The sequence below is a fragment of the Camelus dromedarius genome, chromosome 21 (genome assembly GCF_036321535.1).
Source record: "Camelus dromedarius isolate mCamDro1 chromosome 21, mCamDro1.pat, whole genome shotgun sequence".
Taxonomy (NCBI): domain Eukaryota; kingdom Metazoa; phylum Chordata; class Mammalia; order Artiodactyla; family Camelidae; genus Camelus; species Camelus dromedarius.
In genome coordinates, this window is record NC_087456.1 from 16501253 (window position 1) to 16524788 (window position 23536).

Genomic DNA, 23536 nt, shown 5'->3' on the forward strand with positions numbered 1-23536 from the left:
CTGGAATGGCACCAGTCTCGCCAATCTAGTCTAGACACAGTCCAGAACGCTGACAGGAACAGATGGTAGTTTCATTCTTTCTCAGCACGGAGTATCAGCATTGGGCAGCATATGGATGAGGAAGGAAGATCAAGTAGATGAAAAAGAGTTTCTAGGAAATTTCCCAGTTTATCAAAGATTGAAAAAAAATGAGAGAATTTAGGCATAGTCAAAACTATGGCTCAGGCCAAGTGTTTTTGTACCTACCCCTAATTATTCAGGCACCAAACGTGCCCTGTATGATCTTATGTACAAACTTAGGCCCAAATACAAAGTATGAATAGTTTTTAATATAACCCTTGAATTTGTTCCTCAGTGCCAAAATACTCAAAATAATCAATGGAAAAAAAAAAAGCCACTTCTGGGGTTCTACTTAAGATGTTTTCCATTATCAAGGGTTTAACTTCAGTTTCAAGTTTAAATCTATCTCTCTCCAGCAGTTTTCTGGGAGACTACAATGAGACAATTTCGAGGACTTAGTGGGTCAACAAACAAGTAGTTTAATAGGAAGCTCTGCCACTAAATGGAAGAAAGTTTGAGAGGCCCTGAAGTGCTACGCTGGTTAAAACAAGAAAAGTGTAGGAAAGGCAGAGAACTCGGCCTAAATATAACTTAGAATTTAGATGGAAAAGTCAAAGTTTCTGGATCACACATCTAACTGAATAGAAAGTGAAATCTGGTATTAGTTTTTCCATTTAATTTCACAAACTCTATAAGGCAGCGTAAGTAGCTTGTTCAGCAAACGTTGATGTTCATGGCAAAAGTGTACAGAGCTGTATCCCAGAGATCAGTGAGCAAATCACTGAGATCCTAATAACCAAATACGGACAGGACACAAACATAATTCACAGAGACTAGACATACAATTGCCAAATAAATATTTGGAAAACATCCACCTTACAACCAAAGTAATCCACATGTAACCTCTACTGTCACAATGCAACTCTTTGTTTTTATCTTTTAAAGACTATTTGTGGGGTGATGACAAAAACTCAGCAACTTCCACAGTCCTGTTTGTCACTCTCAGGAAATTCAAAGAGTCCCAGCTTATTAATAAGAATGTCCAGTAGTGGCTGAAACTCCAAGCTTGGTTTAAGGTTGTGACGTCCTCCCCTCCCCCCAGCTTCTGTGGGTGAAAGGAGTCTGAGTGGCTTCTTTCTCCAGCTTGTTCTTCTGTGCCCCCTGCCAAGTATTGCTAACCAGCTTCTAGTCCTCTGGGGGTGAGTAGAGCAAAGAAACAGAGGAAAGGTGACTTCTGACCTTCTTACCTGACTGATACGACTGTGATGATCCAGTGCTGCCATTCTCTGGACTTAGCCGGGGTTTAAGGTTTATTGTATTTCTCATGGTACTTTTGTGGACGCTGTGGAGAAAGTCTGCCTCCCCTGCGAGATGTCCTGTGGGGAGCTCTCACCTGCCGTGCCCGTGTTGGGGTTGGCAAATGCCACAGCCCTTGAACTGTACCTCCAGCCTCTCTGTGCAATGCTGTTTGCCCCTTCAGGCTGCCTTCTAGGACAGGACTGTCTCTCGCATATGGCTTAGAAACATTCATGTACTCTTTACCCTGAAAGTAGGCTTTACCATATAGCCGCCTCCCTTTCAACGCCCAGTCCGTAGCTCGACAGTTTGTCTCTTACCCTCTGAAATTCTGAGTCTGGAAGTCCACGGTCCAGTGTGTCCCCAGGGGTAGGTGACTCTTGTCAAGCACTCTCAGGAGCCCCTGGAAATCTCTGTCTCTGGGCCTGAGGTGGAGGCACTCCCCACCTGCTCCTCCCACTCGGTCTGGTGGGAGCAATGACTCCCAACATCCACACAGCCGCAAAATCAGCCTAAGCCAATGTCTTAGCCTTAAATAACCTCAGTGTGGGTTGCCGGCAACTACTGTGATTGATACTCTGCGTGTGTGAATAGCACCACACTTTCATGTCTGGTCTCGATCCACTTCACACTATAGCTGACTTTCCCTTTCAACATCCTGTTACAAAAATCACTCTACTCATCAACACAGCAGAGATACCACAGAGCGAGAATAAGCTATCTTGGCAACAGAAGAGCGAAACAGCACAGCTGGCGAGCCGTGTAAACAGGGAATAGCTTCTTGGAAAGTTTTGACAATGAGTAATAAAGCCTTAAAACACTCACGGCCACTGTTCCAATACTTCCTCTTTTAAGATGATAACCCAAGGAAATAACACAAAAGGCAGAGACTTAAGCATCCACGATGTGGAATACAGGAACACAGTGGGGAACAGGGAAAGAAATCATGCATATTTCCTCAGTGAGATAAAATATTGCCATTCAAAATGATGTGCACAAAGTGTTTTACCTCAAAGCGGAAATAATTTATGTTTTAAAATCCTTAATCCCTCATTGTAAAAGTTCTTCTAAGCCCTGGGGACACAGTGATAAACACAGTGAACCATCACTGCCTTTACCTTACATGGTTCTGGTCTAGAGTGGGACAGACAATGAGCAGCGCTATGAATACTGTAATCACAACAACCAATGTTTACTGAACGCTTTCCGTGTGCCAGGAACTATTCAAACATCTCATGTGCATCATCTTCCTTACCCTCCATAGTAACACGAACAAGCAGGTGCTGTTAATGTTCCCAGTTTGTAGAAGAGCCATTGTAGGTAGGATACAAATGAGCAAATGAGCAATTCTTGGTTGAGGCAAGAGTCAAAGTCAAGCATTAGACAAAAGAACCCACTTGGTTAATTATGAGGCTGTGATAGAGAGCTATTAGGGAAATTCAGTCCTTTAATTCTACAGCTCCCCTGAATATTTTGAAATTACTTCCACAGGAAAAGGTAGACTCTTTCTATTTTGAAAGTTCCATTGTCATTTTCCTCCCTGAGAGCGTCATTTTGAAGTGTGATTTTTGTTATCAAACATAGTAGATAAATGAGTTTCTCATAACTGATAATTATTATTATCTGCTATTTTATTTTCACTTTGACTTAAACTCTAAAATAAATTATTTCAAAAAATGATCAGCGCTTATGTTGTCATTTATGAATTTATTTTCTTATCAGTGGTATTGGCATCTCATTCTTCCTTCCTTAGTCTAACATCTAAGATATAGACACAGGTCATCCTTCTTGGGGGGATATGGGAGTGGGAGTGGAGAAGAGAATGGAACCTACTGAATTTTTGTTAGCAAAATAATTAATATATAAACTAAAAGTATGAAATATACAATCTTCTTCCAGAGAAGACCAGGTCTGTTAATGGTACAAAGCTTTGACCTTCCTTAAAGCACGCTTTGTTGCATTTTTTGATTGGTCCACATGCAACAGCTCCTCTTCAAGACCCAGTCATGCATCCATATATGAGGAGTGAGTATAAAATAAACTCATTTGCTTCTGCAGTTTTGGACTAAATCTAATTATTTACAGTAACAACTTGAATATTTTTTAGTGAAATATATGCTTGTCACCTGCAGTTTTACAAAAGGATAACATTTATTCTCTATCTTTCTCTGTCTCTAAATCTCTATCATTCTCAAATTGCCTGAAGAAATCAAGCAACAGAAACCTAAAATTTATAAAGTCTGCTTTAAAAGAGAATACTTTCCCTCTGTTATGAGTTAGTTGAGTGAATAAAATTGTTCTTTCCCTGGGGGTTTGGGCAAAGAAGGTTTGGGAAAGTTTTTGTGTGTTGCCTAACACAGACAATCAATCATCAGTTAACCAAGCTGGACAATGTGGAATATCAGCCTTAGTCTCTAGAAAAATAATACAGGCAGATGGATATAAACATACTTTTAAAAACACTGAATAAAATGCAATTCAGATCGTTTCCAATTTCAGCGGCATAATGCATACCACTCAAAATGTTTTACACACTGCTAAGTATATAAACATCGTAAATGATAGAGAAACACTGCCACGTTCCCACTTTTAAGGACTACGCTCAGCTAATACTCTTGCTGGTACCAAGTGTGATGGGGAAGAATGACTCTGACTCCACATTGGATCTTTTCCCTTTACTTTAACCTTTCTATTCTGTTGCTTTCGCTACAAGTTAAGAATGTTGCCAAAGCCTGAATATACAGAATAGCCTTATCAAGGCTCTGACCATTAAAGGTACATGACTTTTCCACTCAGACAGAGACAAAAAGTTGCAGAACAGAGAATAACATTTTTCTCCTTAGAGGTTTATAAAAGCACTGTGACTGGACCTACGTGGACAGCTGCAAGAACAAAGGATTCTCGCACCAACAAGTATGCAGCAACCAACCACACTCCCTCTCCTTTTAGTAGAAAACAAGCCTGAATTCTAACTTGGGTAAGATGGTTCTTTGGGACACTAGTTCACCATCTTCGTGGTCCGCTGGCTTTCTGCATAAAGTCGCAATTCCTTACCCCAAGAGCTTGTCTCTCAGTTTACTGGCCTGTCGTGTGGCGAGCACTACAAGCTTGGACGCAGTAACAAGAGGGCAAAAGAATTGAAAAACCAAGAGATGCTATGATTATCTGTATCACTGTGGTTCTGAACCTTGAAGCTCAGAATGTACAGCTTATAATGCAAGGAAACCAATGAAGATATTTCAAGACAAGAATAATGTGATTTGCAAATCAAAATCCACTTGAGACTGTTGCCACGGCATTGTGTGTTAATTGGTGCTTGCCGTGTTCTTTAGAAAGCCAGAAAGAAAAATCTTACATTAATGAACCCAGCAATGACCAAGACAGTAACCCTCATTTTCCTCTCTGTTTGCTCTGTTAACATGATACATGTCAAATATAATGAAGAATAAGTAAAAGAATCCTTTGTGACAGACTGAGATTTGCAAAGCCAGACAAAGAGAGCGAAAGCATTAACCCCGCCCTCCTCCCAAGAAATCTGTGGTGATATGCAGAAACAGGAAGGGAGGAAACTATTGATTTGAGTAACCATTTATGACTGATGCTCTGTTGGGTATAAAATGGGATTTGATTTTGTGATTTTTTTTTTTTTTACTAATGAGAAAACTGAATCTTTAAGTCACTGACACAAGGTCACAGCTATTAAATGCTGTGTCAGGATATGAAGCAGTTTGATTCCAAAACGTATACGCTTCCAATGTATCATACAAAAAGAATGGCAAGTAAAATGCAATGTATTCAGGGTACTCAGTGGAAGTGCTGAGGTGTGGCGTTCAAGTCCTGAGCTGATGTATGTCCTAGACAAAGAGCCGGAGGTCAGACAAAGGTCATACTGGAGGTATGTTGAAATATAAAGTTTACTTTGGATCCTGCCTGTTCCCTCTCCTTGACTATAAGCTGATGTGGATTAAAGATCGTCTCTCCTTACTTTTGTTCCTGCCAGTACCTGAGCTCAGTGCCTTGCGCATCACTAGATAAAAGATGCTTGGTATTTGTTGAAGTGCATTGACAGAATCGGTTGTGTCAGGGATGAAATAAAATTAATCAGTGGAAGTGTCAGTTTGGGGCGTTGAATCTTGAGCTTTTAATTTCCCAGTGTTCACCTGACACCTCATACAGTCTGGCTAATCCGTATTGTGACACAGATTTCTGTAGCGAAGTCCTCTGTGTGTATGTTCATTAAGATTTTGCAGACTAAGATTTTGCATCTTAGTGGCCTGAGGCATAGAAATGCTAGATGGAGACCAGGATCTCTAAGCAAATGTCTACAAAGTTCACCCAAGGCTGTGCCAGTCACTTTGGAAAGAGGCTGTAGGACTATTCACTTTGATAACTCCTTGTGTAACTGTGCCCTGGAGAGGCTGCCAGGTATATCGTTAAATGTCCTCTCAGGGCACTGCACCAGCCTTTGGACAGGATTTAACCTCCAAAGAGCACTCAGCAACCTCCAAAAAGCTCTTAGCAACTAAGTCATGTCCTAGTGAATTCAATTCCCTGAAGTCACTCTTGACACATTTTATCTCCAAGGCATTTCATCTGGTGGTTTGAACTGAATGACAGAGGAATTCTGGGTCCTTCCTATAAACTAACAAGAGAACTTGTTCTTCCCCAGCTGGCAAAATATATCTAAAACATAAATATGTGTAAGAAGGCTTTGCAATTCTCACCCTCTCCCTCTCCATCCAGGAAATCAGCCTGAGGAAGAGTACTGGAACTTGACAAACAGCACAGTGATCTGGGAGTAAGTGTGTTATCACTGTTACTTTTATCATGACAGCTGGGAGCTCGCTAAAGCTTTACAAAGAAACCAGAAAGCAATGGTAGGAGACTGGACAGCCTTAGAAGAATATTTCTAGGCTTGAAGAGAACCTTCTTTAACAAGAACCTGACGCCTGAAACTTAGCACAGCACAGCCCAGGTGAGTCACAGAAAGCTGATCTCGCCAGTTCCAGGACAATGACAGAAATGCAGTGGCAAAGCACACATGGTATATACGTCCTTGATAGCCTGAGAAAAGCTGCAACTATTCAACAAGTTACTGCAAGTCTTCACTGGATGCTCAGCTAGGTAGGAATTCGGCAGTCTTCTATTTATTAACCTTTTCAGTGTGCTCTAAACTTGGCCCATAAAGTGTGACCAGGCTTGGTGAGCCCTGTCACCCTCTGGAGCTCAGTTCACCTTTAGCTGAGATGGCTGAACTGAATGATCTCTCAGGTTCCCTCCAGCTCTAGCATTCCATGACTGGAGAATGTCATGGTTTCTCACTGACATTGGCATTCTGGGGCAAGAAAGAATCGTAGCGCATGCATTTGCTTTGCCAACAGAAAATTCAGAACCTGGCCAGGTGTTTAAGTGTACTCTCCTGCCTCACTTTCCTCAGGGTTCTCATGAGGGCCTTTGTTTAGTGTGATTTAAGACCATCTAAATCTCCCTCTGTTAAAAGAATGCAGAAACAAAATGTTAAAGTCTCCCCATTCCATCCTTGCTCAAGGGAAAATGTGAAATCAGATATGCAACTTTCCCTTTAAGCAGGTTTTTATTATGGGAAAAAAATAATGTTGGCAAATCACTTGGACGTGGAAGTAGTCCTATGTCAGCTCGATGACACAAAATGCTCTTGTTACCCAATTAGAGAGTCACAGGATGTAGAATATTCACCACCCAGGGTGTAAAGGTTCTGTCTCTAACATCACTGGTTGAGAAAAATTTCAAAGAACAAAAACTGAGTGAACACTAGTCTGTTGCCTCTCCCAGCCACTCGATATTAAAACTGAAAAAATAATGCCTCTCTCGTTGATATGTGTATTCACCTCAACTTTTTTTTCAGCTTTAATTACTAGGCTTGAGAAAACCAGGTCTTCACGAAATAGCATGGCTAATTTGTAAAATACAAGCCTATTTAAATTATAAAAAAATCTCACTAATGACCTTTTTTATTTTTAAAATTTCCTTTCCATTCTTGGATCTTCAAAAAGTCTCTGTAAGGAGTGAGAACAGCTTTTCTTTTCTCACGGCCACCATGATGAGCTGTTTTTCTTTAGTAAAACTTTAAATGAAATAAATGTGCTCCCTGTAGTTTATAAGCCTAAACATAATGGGGAGTTTTGCTTGTACACTGACACTGTCAAAGCCCTTTACCTCCCTTCTATTTTATCCTCACCAGGTAAAAGCTCCAATGAAGCCAAAATATTTCCATCCTGATCCAGTTCCCACAATAACCACAATTACCATTTTCAATACATGTAATTGTAACTGCACAATTACGGGATGTACTTTTACAATTACAATGATCAAATAACCAGTGAATGACTACAATTGCAATTTTCTAAGTACTTTCTCTGTGTTGTCAGTTGAAGAGAGGCACCTGATTATGTGATTCAATTAATTCACAACAAAGCTAGAAGGCGTACTTGGTTTATCTAAGGAATTGGTACTGGGAGAGCTTGGTTAAGCCAAACAACCCCCTAAATCCATGATTCTCAAAGTCAGGTCTACAGTCCACTGCTCCAGGGCTCTTCCTGAAGGACTGTGAAACGACCTGATGAACCTGTTAATAGAATTTACGGAGGCCTCTGATTCAGATTTTCCTGGGAAGTCTTACTGTTCACATGACACTTGGCAATGTTGCAAAGTTTTGAATGCACATACCCACAGGTAATTGGGATTCCAGTCATTTTTCAAGAGGATATTATTATAGCATCCTCAGTGTTGTTCTGAGTTGGTCATGATTTTCAGTGACTTTAAATGGAAAGTTAATGTTTATGTTGCCATCACCAATTTAGATTGTTATAAATTGTTTAGTTAATCCCATGGTGTGTCACGATGCATATTTTCATCAGTGGCATTTGTAGATAATAGGCTTCCAATAGTTTTACGTAATAACATGCACATATGAGATACATTACAGTTCACATATGAGTTATCCACCCTCCTTTTTTCTGAAATAGACATATCTATTCCACAGTTTCTCCTATACAGTGCCACTTAATTGTTATTGAGTTATTTTTTTCTACCTAAAACTTACTTAGGGTAAGGTAATGGAGCCATAGTGTCTTTTACTCTACTTAGAGTGCCATCATCAGTGTGTTTGAAATTCAGCTTTAAATTACAGCATGGATGGATGGGAATTTATTATTCCAAAAAGTACTGTCTGTTAAGAATCAGCATATTAAAGAGAGAGAACTGCTAGGTTCTGAATTGAGTTAGGAATCTTCTGCTCCTTCCTCCTCTCTCCTGGGAAAACACCTGTAGCAGATGCACTGCTTATCTGATTCTTTCTCATCTCTAGAATCCTCAGTGATCCAGCCAAACTGCAGTAACCTAATTTGCAGAAATGATGGACTCCCATACATCTATCTTAATAAAAAAGAAAAACTATATCTACTATTTTATTACTATAGGTATAAAGCATAGCATTGGTAATATAATCCATTTCATACATTAACTATTCACCAGGAATTAGTTTTAGCAAAAAACAAATTATGTCTTAAAAACAAAACACATGTACCCAGTAAACAGTGAGAACTGATTTACTGTCTGAGACTATTCACTTTTTAATTTTAGAGCTAAAGCATTTATGACATCTTAAGAATACAAATATTGGCACAAATCATTCTCCTTCATAAAATGTCCCAAGCTTTTGTCATTTCAAGACACAAAACTTACTGATAAAAGGAGTAAGCCATTAAATGATCTGGTTTTTACCCAACTTATGCTAAGATTAAGACACCTTATTTACTCTCTTGCCCAAATATTATATACCTTTACATATGTTTATGAATATTGCACATACATTTAAATACATTATGTGTGTCGACTGAAATAAAAAATGAACAATGTAAGACCAGTGAGTTTCAGTTTTACCCAGAGACCTTACTGAGGACTAAAGTCCAGGAGACAGACTCTCAGTTCTGAGGAACTGCTCTGAGGTAGTGATGGAGCAAATATATATATGAGTTTCTTGGCTGGGAAATGCATGTAGTCAAGCATAAAAGGATTACTGCTAATCACAAAGAACAGATATCTCAAACTTAATGATTTTAGTGCTTTTCTATTATGGGAAGATGCAAGAATCTGGGGTCATTGAAATTCTTCCTTGGATTTGTATCTTAACTATCTCGGGGCCTATCTGTCCAAATCACAGCATGCTTCATTCTGTATTTCCATCCTGAATTCCCTTCAGGATTTTAATTTTGTTCACTTTGTGGTTTAAATTTTTAATTATTCCAGATCATCTGTAATTTTGAATCATGATGAGACATTTCTGGTAAGATGTAACCTTTTATTTTTCTTTCTGGATCCACCTCTGATTTTGTTCCAGGGCACATTAATTAAGAAGTGACCACTGATCATGATAGTTTTGGGGAAAAAAATCTTGGAATATTAGCATGGAAAGTATGTTCTTTATAGGTTTATGATAGAACACATATAAAATTTAAAAACATGAGAGGTTTATAGAATTCTGCTTAGACATGCTTTTATTTCATTTCTCTCTGCCTTTATATTGTGTTTTTCTAATTGAGTGTGCCAGGTTTCCCTCCCTCTCATTCTAGGGCAGCTCCAAAGCCACAGAGAAATCAAGGGGAAAATAACAACCTCAAAAGACACTAATGACTGCATTTCAGACACTCTCCAAAGCTCAGTGGGAAGGGAGAACACATGGAGGGGAAACAAGCAACTCTATGTTTCCCACTTCTCAGATGTTGGCTCAGAGACTATCCCATGATGAAACACTGAAGCAAAAAAATGAAAGAAAAGCCAGAAAAAAAGTAAACAAAAAGAACAAGCTTGGTCATGATCTGCTTTCTGTTTCTGGTCCAGCAGGTTATTAGCTTGGAAATTATTACTCCCATCTATCCTCAAAAAATTGGAAAAAAAAAGCCAAACAAAGTAAAAACCAACAATTCTTCCTAGAATCAGCAAGGAATTGGGGTCAAAGGGCAAATCACTGTCTCTCACCCAACTGAAGAGACAGACAAGCATATACAGAGAATCATCGCTCACTGGAGCACAAGCCGAACAGCAGAAACTTCCACAGGAACCAGTATGGGGCCAGGAAAATTTAAACTGTAACTGACTAACTGTTGTAGGCCCAGTGAGAACAAGTCAGAGCATTAAAAAGGGGATGGGGAGAATCTTGGGGGGGCTACCACATATTTGTGAGTTTTACTGAAGCCCTGCAAGGTTCTCACAGTGAGGATCTGTGAAAAATTCCCTCGTGCTTCCACAAAAGGAGGGAAAGAGTAACCATTCTGAAACATAGCTGGAACATTTTGCTCCTTTTTATGAAGTTGGCCTAGGGGAAACTATAATAATGGAGCCTAATAAACGGGGTTATACCAGAGTCTAAACTGCCTGGGGGAAGAGAAATATCGATCCCAGCCCAGTGCCGTCTTCCAGCAAGGGGAAGAGAAAAAATCAGTTCAAGTGCCTTCTCACCTAAAAGGGGAAAAAACTCTCAAACAACCAAGGGGCACTTGTGAAGGTTATAGCTCAGGGGCACAAGCTCACTGAAAACCTGAGACCCTAGTCATGGGATTCTACAATGCTTCCCCATACACACTCACCACCACATCAATAAGGCTTCTGTATAGTAACAGAAGTAGCAGGAAAAAAAAAAAAAAAAAAACCTGCATGTCTCAGAACTTATGTCAGAAGAAGTATCTAGGGAAACCAGAGACAATAGGGGAGACAAAAGAAGGATACCAGAGGAAATTTTAGCTTCTAAAACATACAGTGACAGCAAAGAGTAAACAAAGATAAACATGAAGCTTCACATATAAGTCCCACTGACCTCAGTTTCTTTCATTTGGTACGTCATCTCCTGCTTTCAACAAGAACTAAAAGGCACTGCTCAAAGGCAGAAAACACAGTTTGAAAAGACAGAGCAAGCATGAGAAGCTGACTTGAGATACTGAAGACATTTGGGAATGATCAGATGTGGAATTAAACACAACTACAATGAGTATACTAAAGGCTCGACAGAAAAGGCAAATAATATGCAAGAACAGATGAGTAATGTAAGCCAAGAGACTGAACTTACAAAAAATCAAAAAAGAATCACAAGAAATCAAAACCCTGTGACAGAGATGACGAATGCCTTTGATGGGCTCATCAACAGACTGGACACGGCTGAAGAAAGAATCAGCGAGCTTGAAGACGTATCAATAGAAACTTTCAAAACTGACATACAAAGAGAAGAAAGAATGAAAAGGAGAGAATAGAATACCCAAGAGCTGTGGAACAGCCACAACAGATATAACACACACACACACACACAATGGGAATGGCAGAAGGAGGACAAAGAAAAGAGCAGCAGAAATCCTTGAGGCAATATTTACAAAGAGTTTCCACCAAATTAATAATGAACATTGTTATGGGTTAAATAGCGGCCCTGCCAAATGCGTCTGTTGAAGCCCTAACATCTAGTAACTTCAGAATGAAACTGTATTTGGAGATAGGACCTTTAAAGAGATAAAGTTAAATGAGGTCATAAGGGTGAGGCCTTGATCCGATATGATGGGAGTCTTTATAAGAAGAGAAGACACCAGGGATCTGCATGCACGGAGAAAACGCTGAGAGGGCACAGCAAGAAGGCGGCCTCTGCGAGACAAGGGGAGAGGCCTAGGAGAAAGCGGACCTGCCAGCACCGCAGTCATGGGTGTCCAACTCCCACAACTGGGAGAAAAATTTTGTTCTTGCTCCTGTTGAAGTCACCTAGCAAACCAACACATACATTAAACCACAGATCCAGGGCGCTCACACAACACCACGCAGAAGGAATGCCCAAAACTCTGTACCCGGATACATCTTATTCTAAATGCAGAAAATCAAAGACAAAGGGAAAACCTTGAAAGAGGCTGGGGTAGGGATAGGATGGAACACTTTACATGCAGAGGACAAAGGATAAGAATGACATCAAATTTTCATTTAAAACTCTAGGGCAATCTTAAAAATTTATAAAGAAGTATAAGTTGATACACTTAGAGGAGAAAACTGAATCATATAAAATGCTCTGTTAAAATCAGTGATGGCAGAAAAAGGGTGGATGCAAAAAAATAAAAAATAGAGACAAAGAAAAAGGGAAATGAGTAGAAAACAGCTACCAATATGATATATATTAATCCAACAATATTAATAATTTAAATCAGAATGATCTACATGTAACAATTAAAAGACAAAGACTGTCAGAATATACAACAAACTATGTCTAACAATGTGCTGTCTATAAGAAACTCACTTTAACTATAAAGGCACAGATAGACCATTAAACATGATCAACATATTCTATTTTTCTACAAAACCAAGGAAACCATGGGAAAGTGTTTCTCCATATAAACTGACCTATGGAGGTTTATGTTTTGCAGGAGCTACCTAATAAGTTGAAATGGATGATGGAAACAGACATTGGATGCTAATAGAATAAAATAAACCATTTTTTAAAACTGCTTGAAGCAATACATTCCTGTCTGCCCCAAGCTGTCTCAGAAAAGGCATCCTAAGTAATCTCTGTGCTTTGGGCCTCACAACCTCACGACATCACAGTATCAACACCCTTTTTATCAGCAGGCGTCCATGCTTCACAAATGTTCTTTAAACAAATGGCGGTGGGAAATTCAAAGTTGGATAATTTGAATTGCTGCTATAACTTATTTGCACCTAAAAAGAAAAACCACAGAAGACATCATTGCCTGCAGGAGTGGTACAGTGTCTGAGATCATTATCTTTTCACTTCTTTTCTTTTTTTCCCATAACCTCTTATTGAATAATTGTTTTATTCTTCACTTGTATAGGATACAAGCAACCGAGACATGAACAGATTTATGTTTATTCGGGGGAAAACAAATATAATAATAAAGACTACGCCTATTTTTAGCTAAAAATTGCAAGCTCTCCAGGTTTGGGGAGAAAGTTTAGAAGATAATTCCCTCTGAAAGAGACACCAATTAAGAGTTAATGTGAAACTGAATGACATTAATAATTTTGAGATGGTGGACTCTGAGGGATGTTCTGTAAATGGTTTTCTATGTAAGCCATGCCATTTCCACAAGCTTACCACTGAAACGTTAATCTACTGTGCAGTGATGAAACATGAACTGCAATTGTGAACACTAACATATTTATGAAGGACACAAAAGATAGATAGAGCAAACACTGAGGATAAGAATTTGCTTTTCTGCGAGGAACAGAGGCAGTGTATCTGTCAGGCAATAATGATGGTGAGTGAAAACAATTTTGATTCATTAAGTGTGAGAGGACCAATACTTGTTAATTTGGACTATTTCAACCACTTTAGAAAGTCAGTATTATTATTTCTGTCTGAAAAGAGAGCAGACTGATGCTCAGATATGTTACATGGCTCGCACCAAAGTTACACAGTTGGTGCGCCATCGCGACAGTATCCGAGGTTAGGTCTGCCTGCCTCCAACACCTGGGTTTTCTCCATGAGCTGCTTCCCAGCTGTGCAAGTGTTTCCTCCGCTAGACATTCATACTCTTTGGTGAAATAATGCCCAGGTAACATCCCAGGCTGGACAAAATACTCTGCAAAGTTCTCCAACTCAGATCCACAAATCAGCAGGTTTTTTGTTTTTGTTTTAAATTATCATCTTTCTCTAAGTGCCTCAGTTTTGAAGAATGTGTGCCTGGGATGAAGAAAATATCAACATCCCCACTCCTGGAAATGAATCACCTATTCTCTCTATTCATCAATAAGTATCCTGGCTTTGGATTGTCTTCCGTAAGTTATGTTAGTTTGAATCTTTGATTGGCACCTGGTCACCCTTGGATGAACTTGAAATTAAGTTTCTGAAATGACAGAAATGAAGGAAAACTCCATTGGTTTTCTAAGGACTTTCCTATGGTTTTCTTACAAAATGTCTCTCCAGGAGGAAGGCCAAAGAAAGTCAGATTTCCATGAAGTTTCTCATTGTCTTTGAATATGCTGTCCCCCTGCTTCAAATCCTTCCCTGCCTTGTTTCCTGCAAAACCTCCCCTCCTTCTTTAAAATCCAACTCAAATGCCCTCTGCTCTTTTGTGAAATCACTTTGGAAAAATGAAGTCACTCTCTCATTCCTTTAAGCTTCCAGATATTTTACACATACCACTGCTGTATTCACTGAGCACCTCACAGCAACTCCTTCTGTATAATTCTCTCTTCTCATCTAGTCTATGAATTACCCAACAGTGTAGATGAACTCAGTCTCCTTGTCATCCCCGCACCTACGACGGCACTTGGCTACGGAACAAATCCTTAATAAATATTTGTAGAAATGACATTCGAAAACCATGTGATATTATCTTTGAAAACTGTAGCTTTCAGGAAGATGTAAGAAGATGACTACTTATAAGGGGCCCAGTTTCTGGAAGAGCTTAACTAAAATCATGTCTGCCGAATCAGGTTCAGTCTAAGTTGACTGAACCTGATTCACTATGATTAAATTTCCTGCTGTATCTTTTATTTTGCTTGCAGTTGGCCTTTCCATGTTTAACACAACCATCTGCTTACAGAATCATAGGATGCCTCAAATAATAGTGGGAAAAATGGAATCTGGAAAGGCAAGGGACTTACCACAAATCACAGCTAACAGGGAGAGGTGAACTAAAATTCGGGCTCTCTGAGCCCCTTTGCTGCTCTTTCTAGCAGACCAAGGTGCTATGGAAAAATAATAATAACCCTTTCAAGCCTGTTTACAACTTGTTAATCTATTCAGAATTAAACTTTTTTTAATTTAAATAGTCGCAGGGGCCACTATAACATGGAAAAAGCTGCCACCAGATTTGGTGACTTTCCAAACAAGGCCATTCATAAATTCAATGTTAGAAATATTAGTCCCATACTGAGAATTGTGGTTTTCTTTTCTCAGTGACAAACAATAAAATGCAAGCATGTGTGTTCATCCATAAATACTGGGTGTTAATAATAAAATGAAGAGATACTGCACTGACCATAGTCTGTGTTTTCCGGCTCCCAACAATTTGATGGCCAAAAATAGGGTGTCTGCAGAATGAAAAAAAGTGGAACCTAGGTTAGGCACATAAAGAATTAGTGGAGTTCCTGGTTTATGAGCTGTGTTTATCTTCATCAATTATCTAGAATAGTTTGCTAACAATGTATGTTATATAATCCAGAAAAAGTACCCAGCGGGGCACTATAAGGCTTTTTTTTCACATTTACTTTACTAAGCAATTGTTCAGCCTCCAAATATGTGCAGAATCAGAAGATATTTAAAACTGTGTACATTTGCTACAATTTTATATCAACTGACATAAAGGTAGAATGACTGATTGCATTATTCAAACAAAAACTGTTAATTCATGAAGACTGAAAGAAGAGTATTATATTCAATAAGACTCATGATGAAATTTATTTAAACACAGCAAATTATTTTTTATGATTCATGTATTTCATCGTTGCCCTCAGTAGATCCAGAAGCTCAACTGTCAGAATCTTTCCTTAAGATCTGGAAATCATTTCCCTGGCTCTATTAATAATATAATGCAGCTCTCAACATTATCTAACTAGATTAAAACAACCTTTCCCTGTCACTTAAAAAAAATTTGTTCATAGAGACACTTATTGCTCTAAATATTTAAATTTCACAAGTCAGAGATCATTTTTAAAAAAAACTAATGATGTCCTTTACTAAAACTAACACAATATTGTAAATTAACTATACTTCAATAAAAAGGTTAATTAAAATATAATACAAAAATAGCTAATAGTGTCTTAGTTGATTGCTTAACAATAGACAAATATAATTTGGTGAAATTGTTGAAAATGACTGATGACACTACAGAGAAAATGTCTTATCGGGAAAACCCAATTACTATCATCAGCATTTCATATTTTCTAATGGGGTTTTTCTAGCCCTGCTAGCTGGACACGCTTGGCTCTGGACCCTGAGGAATCTCCATGACTACCTGTCTACTCTTTCAGACTGTTTCCTTGGATGATGATGACTCTGGCACTCAATGGACCAGTGACTGCAGACATCAGCCTTGCGGGCTTAATTATACTTCTTAGTCAATTATATGAACAATTTGCATAGAACACGCATATGTGGGGTCATCTCTGATTACCTGTTTGATAATTCTACCTTCTAGAGGAGGGGTTCACACGGAGAGGAAATGGGTAACTGGGGAGAACTATTTGAATCTTTGAGAAAGAGTCCTTCCAAACTACTCAGGACTCCCAGGGGATTTGATATACCCTCTTCTCTTCCTTGGGAATTGCTCCAGTGTCATAAAGAAGGCTACTTATACTAGTTTTGTATCTATGTGAACAAAGTGACAGAAGAAATTTAGCGGGTAAGAAAGTTGAAACACTAGATAAAAGCGGATATCAAGGCTTTAAATAGCACCCTCTCCTTGCAACTGAATCCCACTTAACTCCTTGCGAGATGGAGCTTTGAGGGTAAAATTGGGTCACTGCTCTAGGGAAACCACAGAGAAACAAAGTACTTAAAATCATCATTTCATGTGGATGCTGGTTTCTGAGATACTTCTCATAGAATGCGTTATTCCCTTTGGGTTGCTTCTTTATTTTAGGAGATGAGTGTGTTTCTCTGTGTGTGCACATGCATGCATATCTTTTTGTCTAATTTTAAAATATATACTCTAGTCAGAGTGGTCAGACACATACTTTTTTCCTCAAAACCACCAGAAATGTTTTCAGCTGCATTCTTACAATTTTTCTTTATTTTCCTATCATTCGCTTTAGTGAAAGTTTCCTGACTGTAAAAGTAGATGAATGAAGCTATTTTATCCTGTGAAACTATGTGGAAATGGCATAAAATCAATGCTCTTCACTAATATTGCAATGTTTTTTTTCTAGGAAGAATATTTTGATTTATAGTTAAAGATAATTTAAAGAATAACAAACCCTTATGGTCTGTTGGAATTTAAAAATTTACTTTTACAGTTCAACTAGACTTTAGGACATTTTAATGAATGAGTTTTTCTGCCTTTCAGAGTTGGCTTCTTTAGCTATGAAACTGATCCCAAACTACCTAGCCATCACTAAGTAATCTTTGGCACATATACTAATGTGATGAAAGTCATGAAAGTAACCTGGATAATCATGTCAGACTTCAATTTCAGTTAAGAGGGGATAATTACACCATTGTAAATGTACAGTAAGTACAAAAATCACAACTGAAAAATTGAGACAAATTTACATACTGCAGCATGCCAGTCAGTTCTGTTTGAGACAAACTCATGCCCCGAAGCTTCTTCAGATTTCGAATGATAATTAGACTCTCAATCATTCATTGGAGGAATTGTAAACACAATATTGCAAGTTTCCTATTTTAATTCATGATTTTAAAAATCCTTCCAAGGAGCTGAATTTCACTTCAATGTAATAAAGAATTTAATCCTGCTTGGAGCCAATGCAAATATGGATGTGAACACCCTGAATAATAAGCAGTTCTCTATTATTGGAGCTTTTCAAATATAGACTGATTAATGCTCTGGTAGACATTGAAGCAGGAATTCAATTATCCTTGAGTATTCTGGAATTTCTTTTGTTTGTTTTTTAAATCTTGGTTTTAAGATTGTATAGTTATTAGATGTACAGTTATGTCATATATAGATCCTATTTCAAATGTGGATGTATCATTAAAATATTTAACATTTAATATTTAACATTAATTTATGTAATTTAAAAGATCATCATCTATCATTGATTTAGGCCTACTGAACTTGATAATGTTCTGCCTATATCTAGTAGTGATGTAATTAATTTAACATTTGCACCCACCCCCTTGCTTTGTTCTAAAGCTCTTTAAAACCAGTCTCTCCTTTTCTCCAGAATGTAGATGTATTTTTAATGCATTTGTGGGAGAGGGTGAGCTCCATGTCCTTCTATTCTGCCATTTTGAAGCTGCTCTGTGCCTTAATTTTATATGCCATTATCCACTAGTCAGTTACTAATGAACCATAATGTCTAATGAAATGTAGAATACACTTCCAGTAAATCACTGTGATCTCAAGTGTCAACTCTAGGCTCAATGACCAAAGAGAGTCCACAGTCCTTTCCTGAAAGAATAAAGGCATCTGTCTCATTTGAAAATGACCTAGAAGAACTCTTGTCAGTTTATAAGTTATCTAAGGTGTCCTCTTGTCTCAGATGTCCATACGCAAGCAAAGCATCATGCATGTCAGTCTTCACAGGCTTGTAGAAGGTCTCAGACATGTAGAGGATTTGTATTTATTAGCTAAATTCTACCATTGATCTTCAAGTGTTCACATGAGTGTTTGCTTGGACTGCAGGTGGCTCTGGATTATGTGGGGTCCAGAGTATAATAACTTTAGTTATGTCCCTCAACTTCTTTCCTAGTAGCTAAATGTAACTGAAAGATGAAATCCTCCCATTTAATTCCATTAAATCACTCTGAATTTTTCTCAAGCTTTTTATATAAAATATAACTCTAATCAACACATAATTTAGCTTTTCACAAATTGCTCATTAATTAGATTCTAACTAGCTTAAGTCAAAGTAAAATATAATTTTCAAAATTTATGAAAAAATAATCAAAATGCAGAACTATATGTTACTGGTATGGTATAGTATATTTTTATTAAACTTACTTGAAACCGGTAGAAGGTGCCATCATCCTTGAGTGTGAGGACATGATCCGAGATTGGAAAGAAGTAGCCATGGGCAGCCATTAATGTCCCCAAATGGAGTGCCTCCACTGTTTCATGAAAACAAACAAAAAGTACAGATAAAAGCTCCCTTAAAATTGTTGATTTATAGGCATATAGAATTTTATCTATTTTCTTTTTAAGCACATTCTTGCACTGGAATCCTCAGCAACCTGAAAAGCCTTCCATCACAGAAAGAGAAGAGAGAGATTAAGAGCCAGAAAAATTATTTGAAGAAATAGTAGATGAGAATTTCCCTAATCTGGGGAAAGAAACAGACATCCAGGTCCAGGAAGTCTAGAGAGTTCCAAATAAGATGAACTCAAAGAGACACACACCAAGACACATTATAATGAAAAATTTAAAAAGTTAAGGATAAAGAGAATATCCTACAAGCAGCAGAAGAATAATAACTTGTTACATACAAAAAGAAACTACATAAGGCTATCATAGATTTTTCAGCAGGCCAAAGGAAGTGGATGACATATTCAGAGTGCTCAAGGTAAAAAAAACCTTCTAACCAAGAATTATCACTCAGAATTAAAGAAGAGATCAAGATTTTCCCAGATAGGCAAAAGCTAAAGGAGCTCATCACCACTAAACCAGCCCTACAAGAAATATTAAAGAGATTTCTTTAAGCTAAAAAGAAATGGCACTAATTAATAGTAAGAAAACATACAAAAGTAAAAAATTTTACTGGGAAAGATAAATATATATTAATGTAGTGGGTCAATCACTTATAAAGCAAGCATAAAGATTAAAAGACAAATAGGTAAAAATAACTAAAAATTTAATAATTAGGGAAGGGATGCATAAAATAAAAAATGTAAAATGTGTCATTATGAGTTAAAAAGTTTATGGGGGAACAGTTAAAAACATAAAGCTCTGGAATGTGTTCAAACTTAAGTTGCAACCAACTTATAACAGCTTATTACTTAAACGGGATGTCATATGTGAATCTCATGGTAACCACGAGAAAAAAATTTGTAGTAAATATACAAAAGAAAATGAGAATAGAATCTAAACATAATACTGAAGAAAATAAAACACAAGAGAAGAGAAAAAGAGAAAAAGAAAGGAATAGAGAGGAACTATAAAAACAGCTAGTAAACAATTAACAAAATGGCAAAAAGTACATGATTATCAAGAATTACTTTAAGGTAAATGGACTAAATTCAATAATCACAAAGTGACTGAATGGATTAAAATGCAAGGCCTATCTATATGCTGCCTATAAGAGACTCACTGCAGAAGAAAGGACACATACAGACTTAAAATGAAGAAATGGAAAAAGATAATTCATGCATATGGAAATAAAAAGAAATGGAGAGTACCATTTGCAGCAACATGGATGTCCCTGAAGAATGTCATTCTAAGTGAAGTAAGCCAGAAAGAGAAAGAAAAATACCATATGATATTACTCATATGTGGAATCTAAAAAATAAAAAAAAGAAGACAAATGAACTTAAATATGAAACAGAAACAGGCTCACAGACATAGAATACAAACTTGTGGTTGCAAGGGGGAAGGATGGTGGGAAAGGACAGACTGGGAGTTCGAGATCTGTAGATACTGACAGGTATATTTGGAACAGATAAATAAGTTTATACTATATAGCACAGGGAAATATATACAAGATCTTGTAGTAGCTCATGGTGAAAAAAGAATATGAAAATGAATATATGTATATTCATGTATGACTGAAAAATTGTGCTGAACACCAGAAATTGACATAACATTGTAAACTGACTATAATTCAATAAAAAAAGAAATAAAAAAAGAAAAAAAGAATAAAAGACATGGAGAGTAGCTATACTCATATCAGACAAAATAGACTTTAAAACAAAAACTGTAATAAAAGACAAATAAGAATGTTACATAATGATAAAGAGATCAATTCAACAAAAATATATAACATTTATAAATGTATATGAACCCAACAGGGGAGCACCAGAATATATAAAATAAATATTAATGGACTTGAAGGGAGAAACTGAAAGCAATATAACAATAGTAGGGGACTTTAACACCCCACTTAAATTAATGCATAGATCATCTAGACAGAAAATAAGGAAACAGTAGAAATAAATGACACATTATATCAGATTGACTCAGGAGATGTATTCCTATGATATATATGTTCCATCCTAAAGCAGAATAGATATTCTTCTCAAGTGCACATGGAACAATATCCAGGATAGATCACATATTAGGTTTCAAAGCAAGTGTCAATGAATTCATGAAGATTGAAATTATATCAAGCTGTGAATTATCAATTATACCAAGCTGAGTTATTCTCTGACAATAGTATGAAACTGGAAATCAATCACATGGGAAAAAAGAGAAAAACATGAAGACATGGAGATTAAACAAAATGTTACTGAACCATCATCAATGGATAATAGAAGAAATCAAAGAAAAAAAATACCTGAAGACAAATGAAAACAAATATGACATACTAAAATCTACAGGATGCTGAAAAGCAGCTCAAAGAGAGAAGTTCATAGCAAAACAATCCTCAAAACAATAAAACCTCAAAAAAAAAAACAATGTAACTTTATACCTAAAGGAACTATAAAAAGAACAAACAAAGCCAACATTGGTAAAAGAAATGAAATTAAAAAGATCAGAATGGAAATAAATAAGAGACTAAAAACAAAGTAGAAAATATCAATGAAAATAGGAGATGTGTTTTTGAAAAGATAAACAAAATAAACAAAGTAGCTAGGCTAACCAAGAAAAATAGAGGGGACTCAAATAAATAAATCAGAGGGGAAAGAGGGGAATTTACAACTCATACCACAGAAACAAAGAATCATAAGAGACTACTATAAAATATTATATGCCAACAAATTGGACAATCTAGAAAAAATGAATAAATTTCAAGAAACCTACAATCTTCTAAGACTGAATAATCAAGAAATAGAAAATCTGAATAGGCTGATTAGTAGTATAAAAAATAAACCCATAATAAAAAAAAATCTCCCAACAAACAAAAGCCTAGGACCAGCCGATTTTTACTGATGAATTCTACAAAACACTCAAAGGAGATTTAATACCTATCCTTCTCAACTTCTTCCCAAAAACTGAAGTGGAGGGAAACCTTCCAAACACACTTTATGAAGCCAGCATTACCCTGATACCAAAATCAGACAAGGCCATCACAAAAAATAAATTTACAAGACGAAATCCTTGGTGAACATTGAAACAAAAATTTTCAACAAAATTCAGCAAACTGAATCCACCAGTATATTAAAAGAATCATATATCAGAATCAAATGGGACTTACTCCAGGAATGCAAGGATAGTTCAACATCTGCAAATCAATTGATGTGATACATCTTATTAACAAATAAAAGATAAAAATCATATGAACATCTTGATAGTTGCAGAAAAAATATTTGACAAAATTCAACATCCATTTGTGAAAAATGTTTAAGTAAGTGGGTACAGAGGAAATGTATCTCAAAATAATAAAGGTCATATATGACAAACCCGCAGCTAACATACTCAAAAGTGAAAAGCTTAAAGCACTCCCTCTAAGATCAGGAACAAGACAAGGATGCCCACTCTCACAACTTTTATTTAACATAGTATTGAAGTCCTAGTGACATCAATTTGGGAAGAAAAAGAAATAAAGACATCCAAATTGGAAAGGAAGAAGTAAAACTATCACTGTTTGCAGTTTACACAAGCACACACAAAAACCTATTAGAACTAATGAATGAATTCAGTAAAGTTGCAGGATATAAAATTAATATACAGAAACATGTGTTCTATAAACTACTAACAAACTATCAGAAAGAGAAATGAAGAAAACAGTAAGATTTACAACTGTATCAAAAAAGATCAAAATATCTAGAAATAAATTTAACCAAGGAGATGAAATCCCTGTACACTGAAAACTATAAGACAATGATGAAAGAAACTGAAGACACAAACATGAATGATTGGATAAAAAAATTTGGTATGTATATATAAACATATATTAGTGTTAAATTATATAACCCTCTTCCCTCAGAGGTCCCTGAAAATCATGGAAACCTCCCTCCATCTCCAAATAGATCACCAGAACAGGCACCCATACAGAGGCAGTAGATTCTTCTTCCAACTTGTGACAAAATTATCTTTCTATAAATTATTGACACTTAGAACTTCAAATAATCCCTAGAAGTCGTCAGACAACCACTTGACCACCAACTAAACAAAGAGAGAAGCCTGACATGACTTTCTTTTTTTAATTTTAAATACCTTCAGAGAGTTAATGAAGTGAAAATTATACCTAGCTTTATAATAACTACTTAGTTTCTTTTCATGAGCAGTTCTAAAATGGTAAGATTAATTTTACACATGCAGCCATCAAAGTAACTTTCATGATGCCAGCTACATTCTTGACCATATTTAGTTAGAAATACGCTGCCAGATTGAGTCATTTTTTGTGTGCAAAACCTGTTTTATTTTCAGAACAATCATTA

General features: G+C 36.9%; 1 protein-coding gene across 8 annotated transcripts in view; it reads right to left on the reverse strand.

Moving 5' to 3' along the window:
• The window catches only part of RGS7 (regulator of G protein signaling 7), a 242979-nt gene that overhangs the window by 46636 nt on the left and 172807 nt on the right, over positions 1 to 23536 (reverse strand). For all 8 annotated transcript variants that reach the window (XM_064477204.1, XM_064477203.1, XM_031438549.2 and 5 more), the window contains 2 exons: positions 19005 to 19111; positions 15360 to 15411 (listed from right to left, as the gene is read on the reverse strand). In XM_064477204.1, coding sequence (XP_064333274.1) covers positions 15360 to 15411; positions 19005 to 19111 — 159 coding nt within the window. The remainder of the gene's footprint in view (positions 1 to 15359; positions 15412 to 19004; positions 19112 to 23536) is intronic.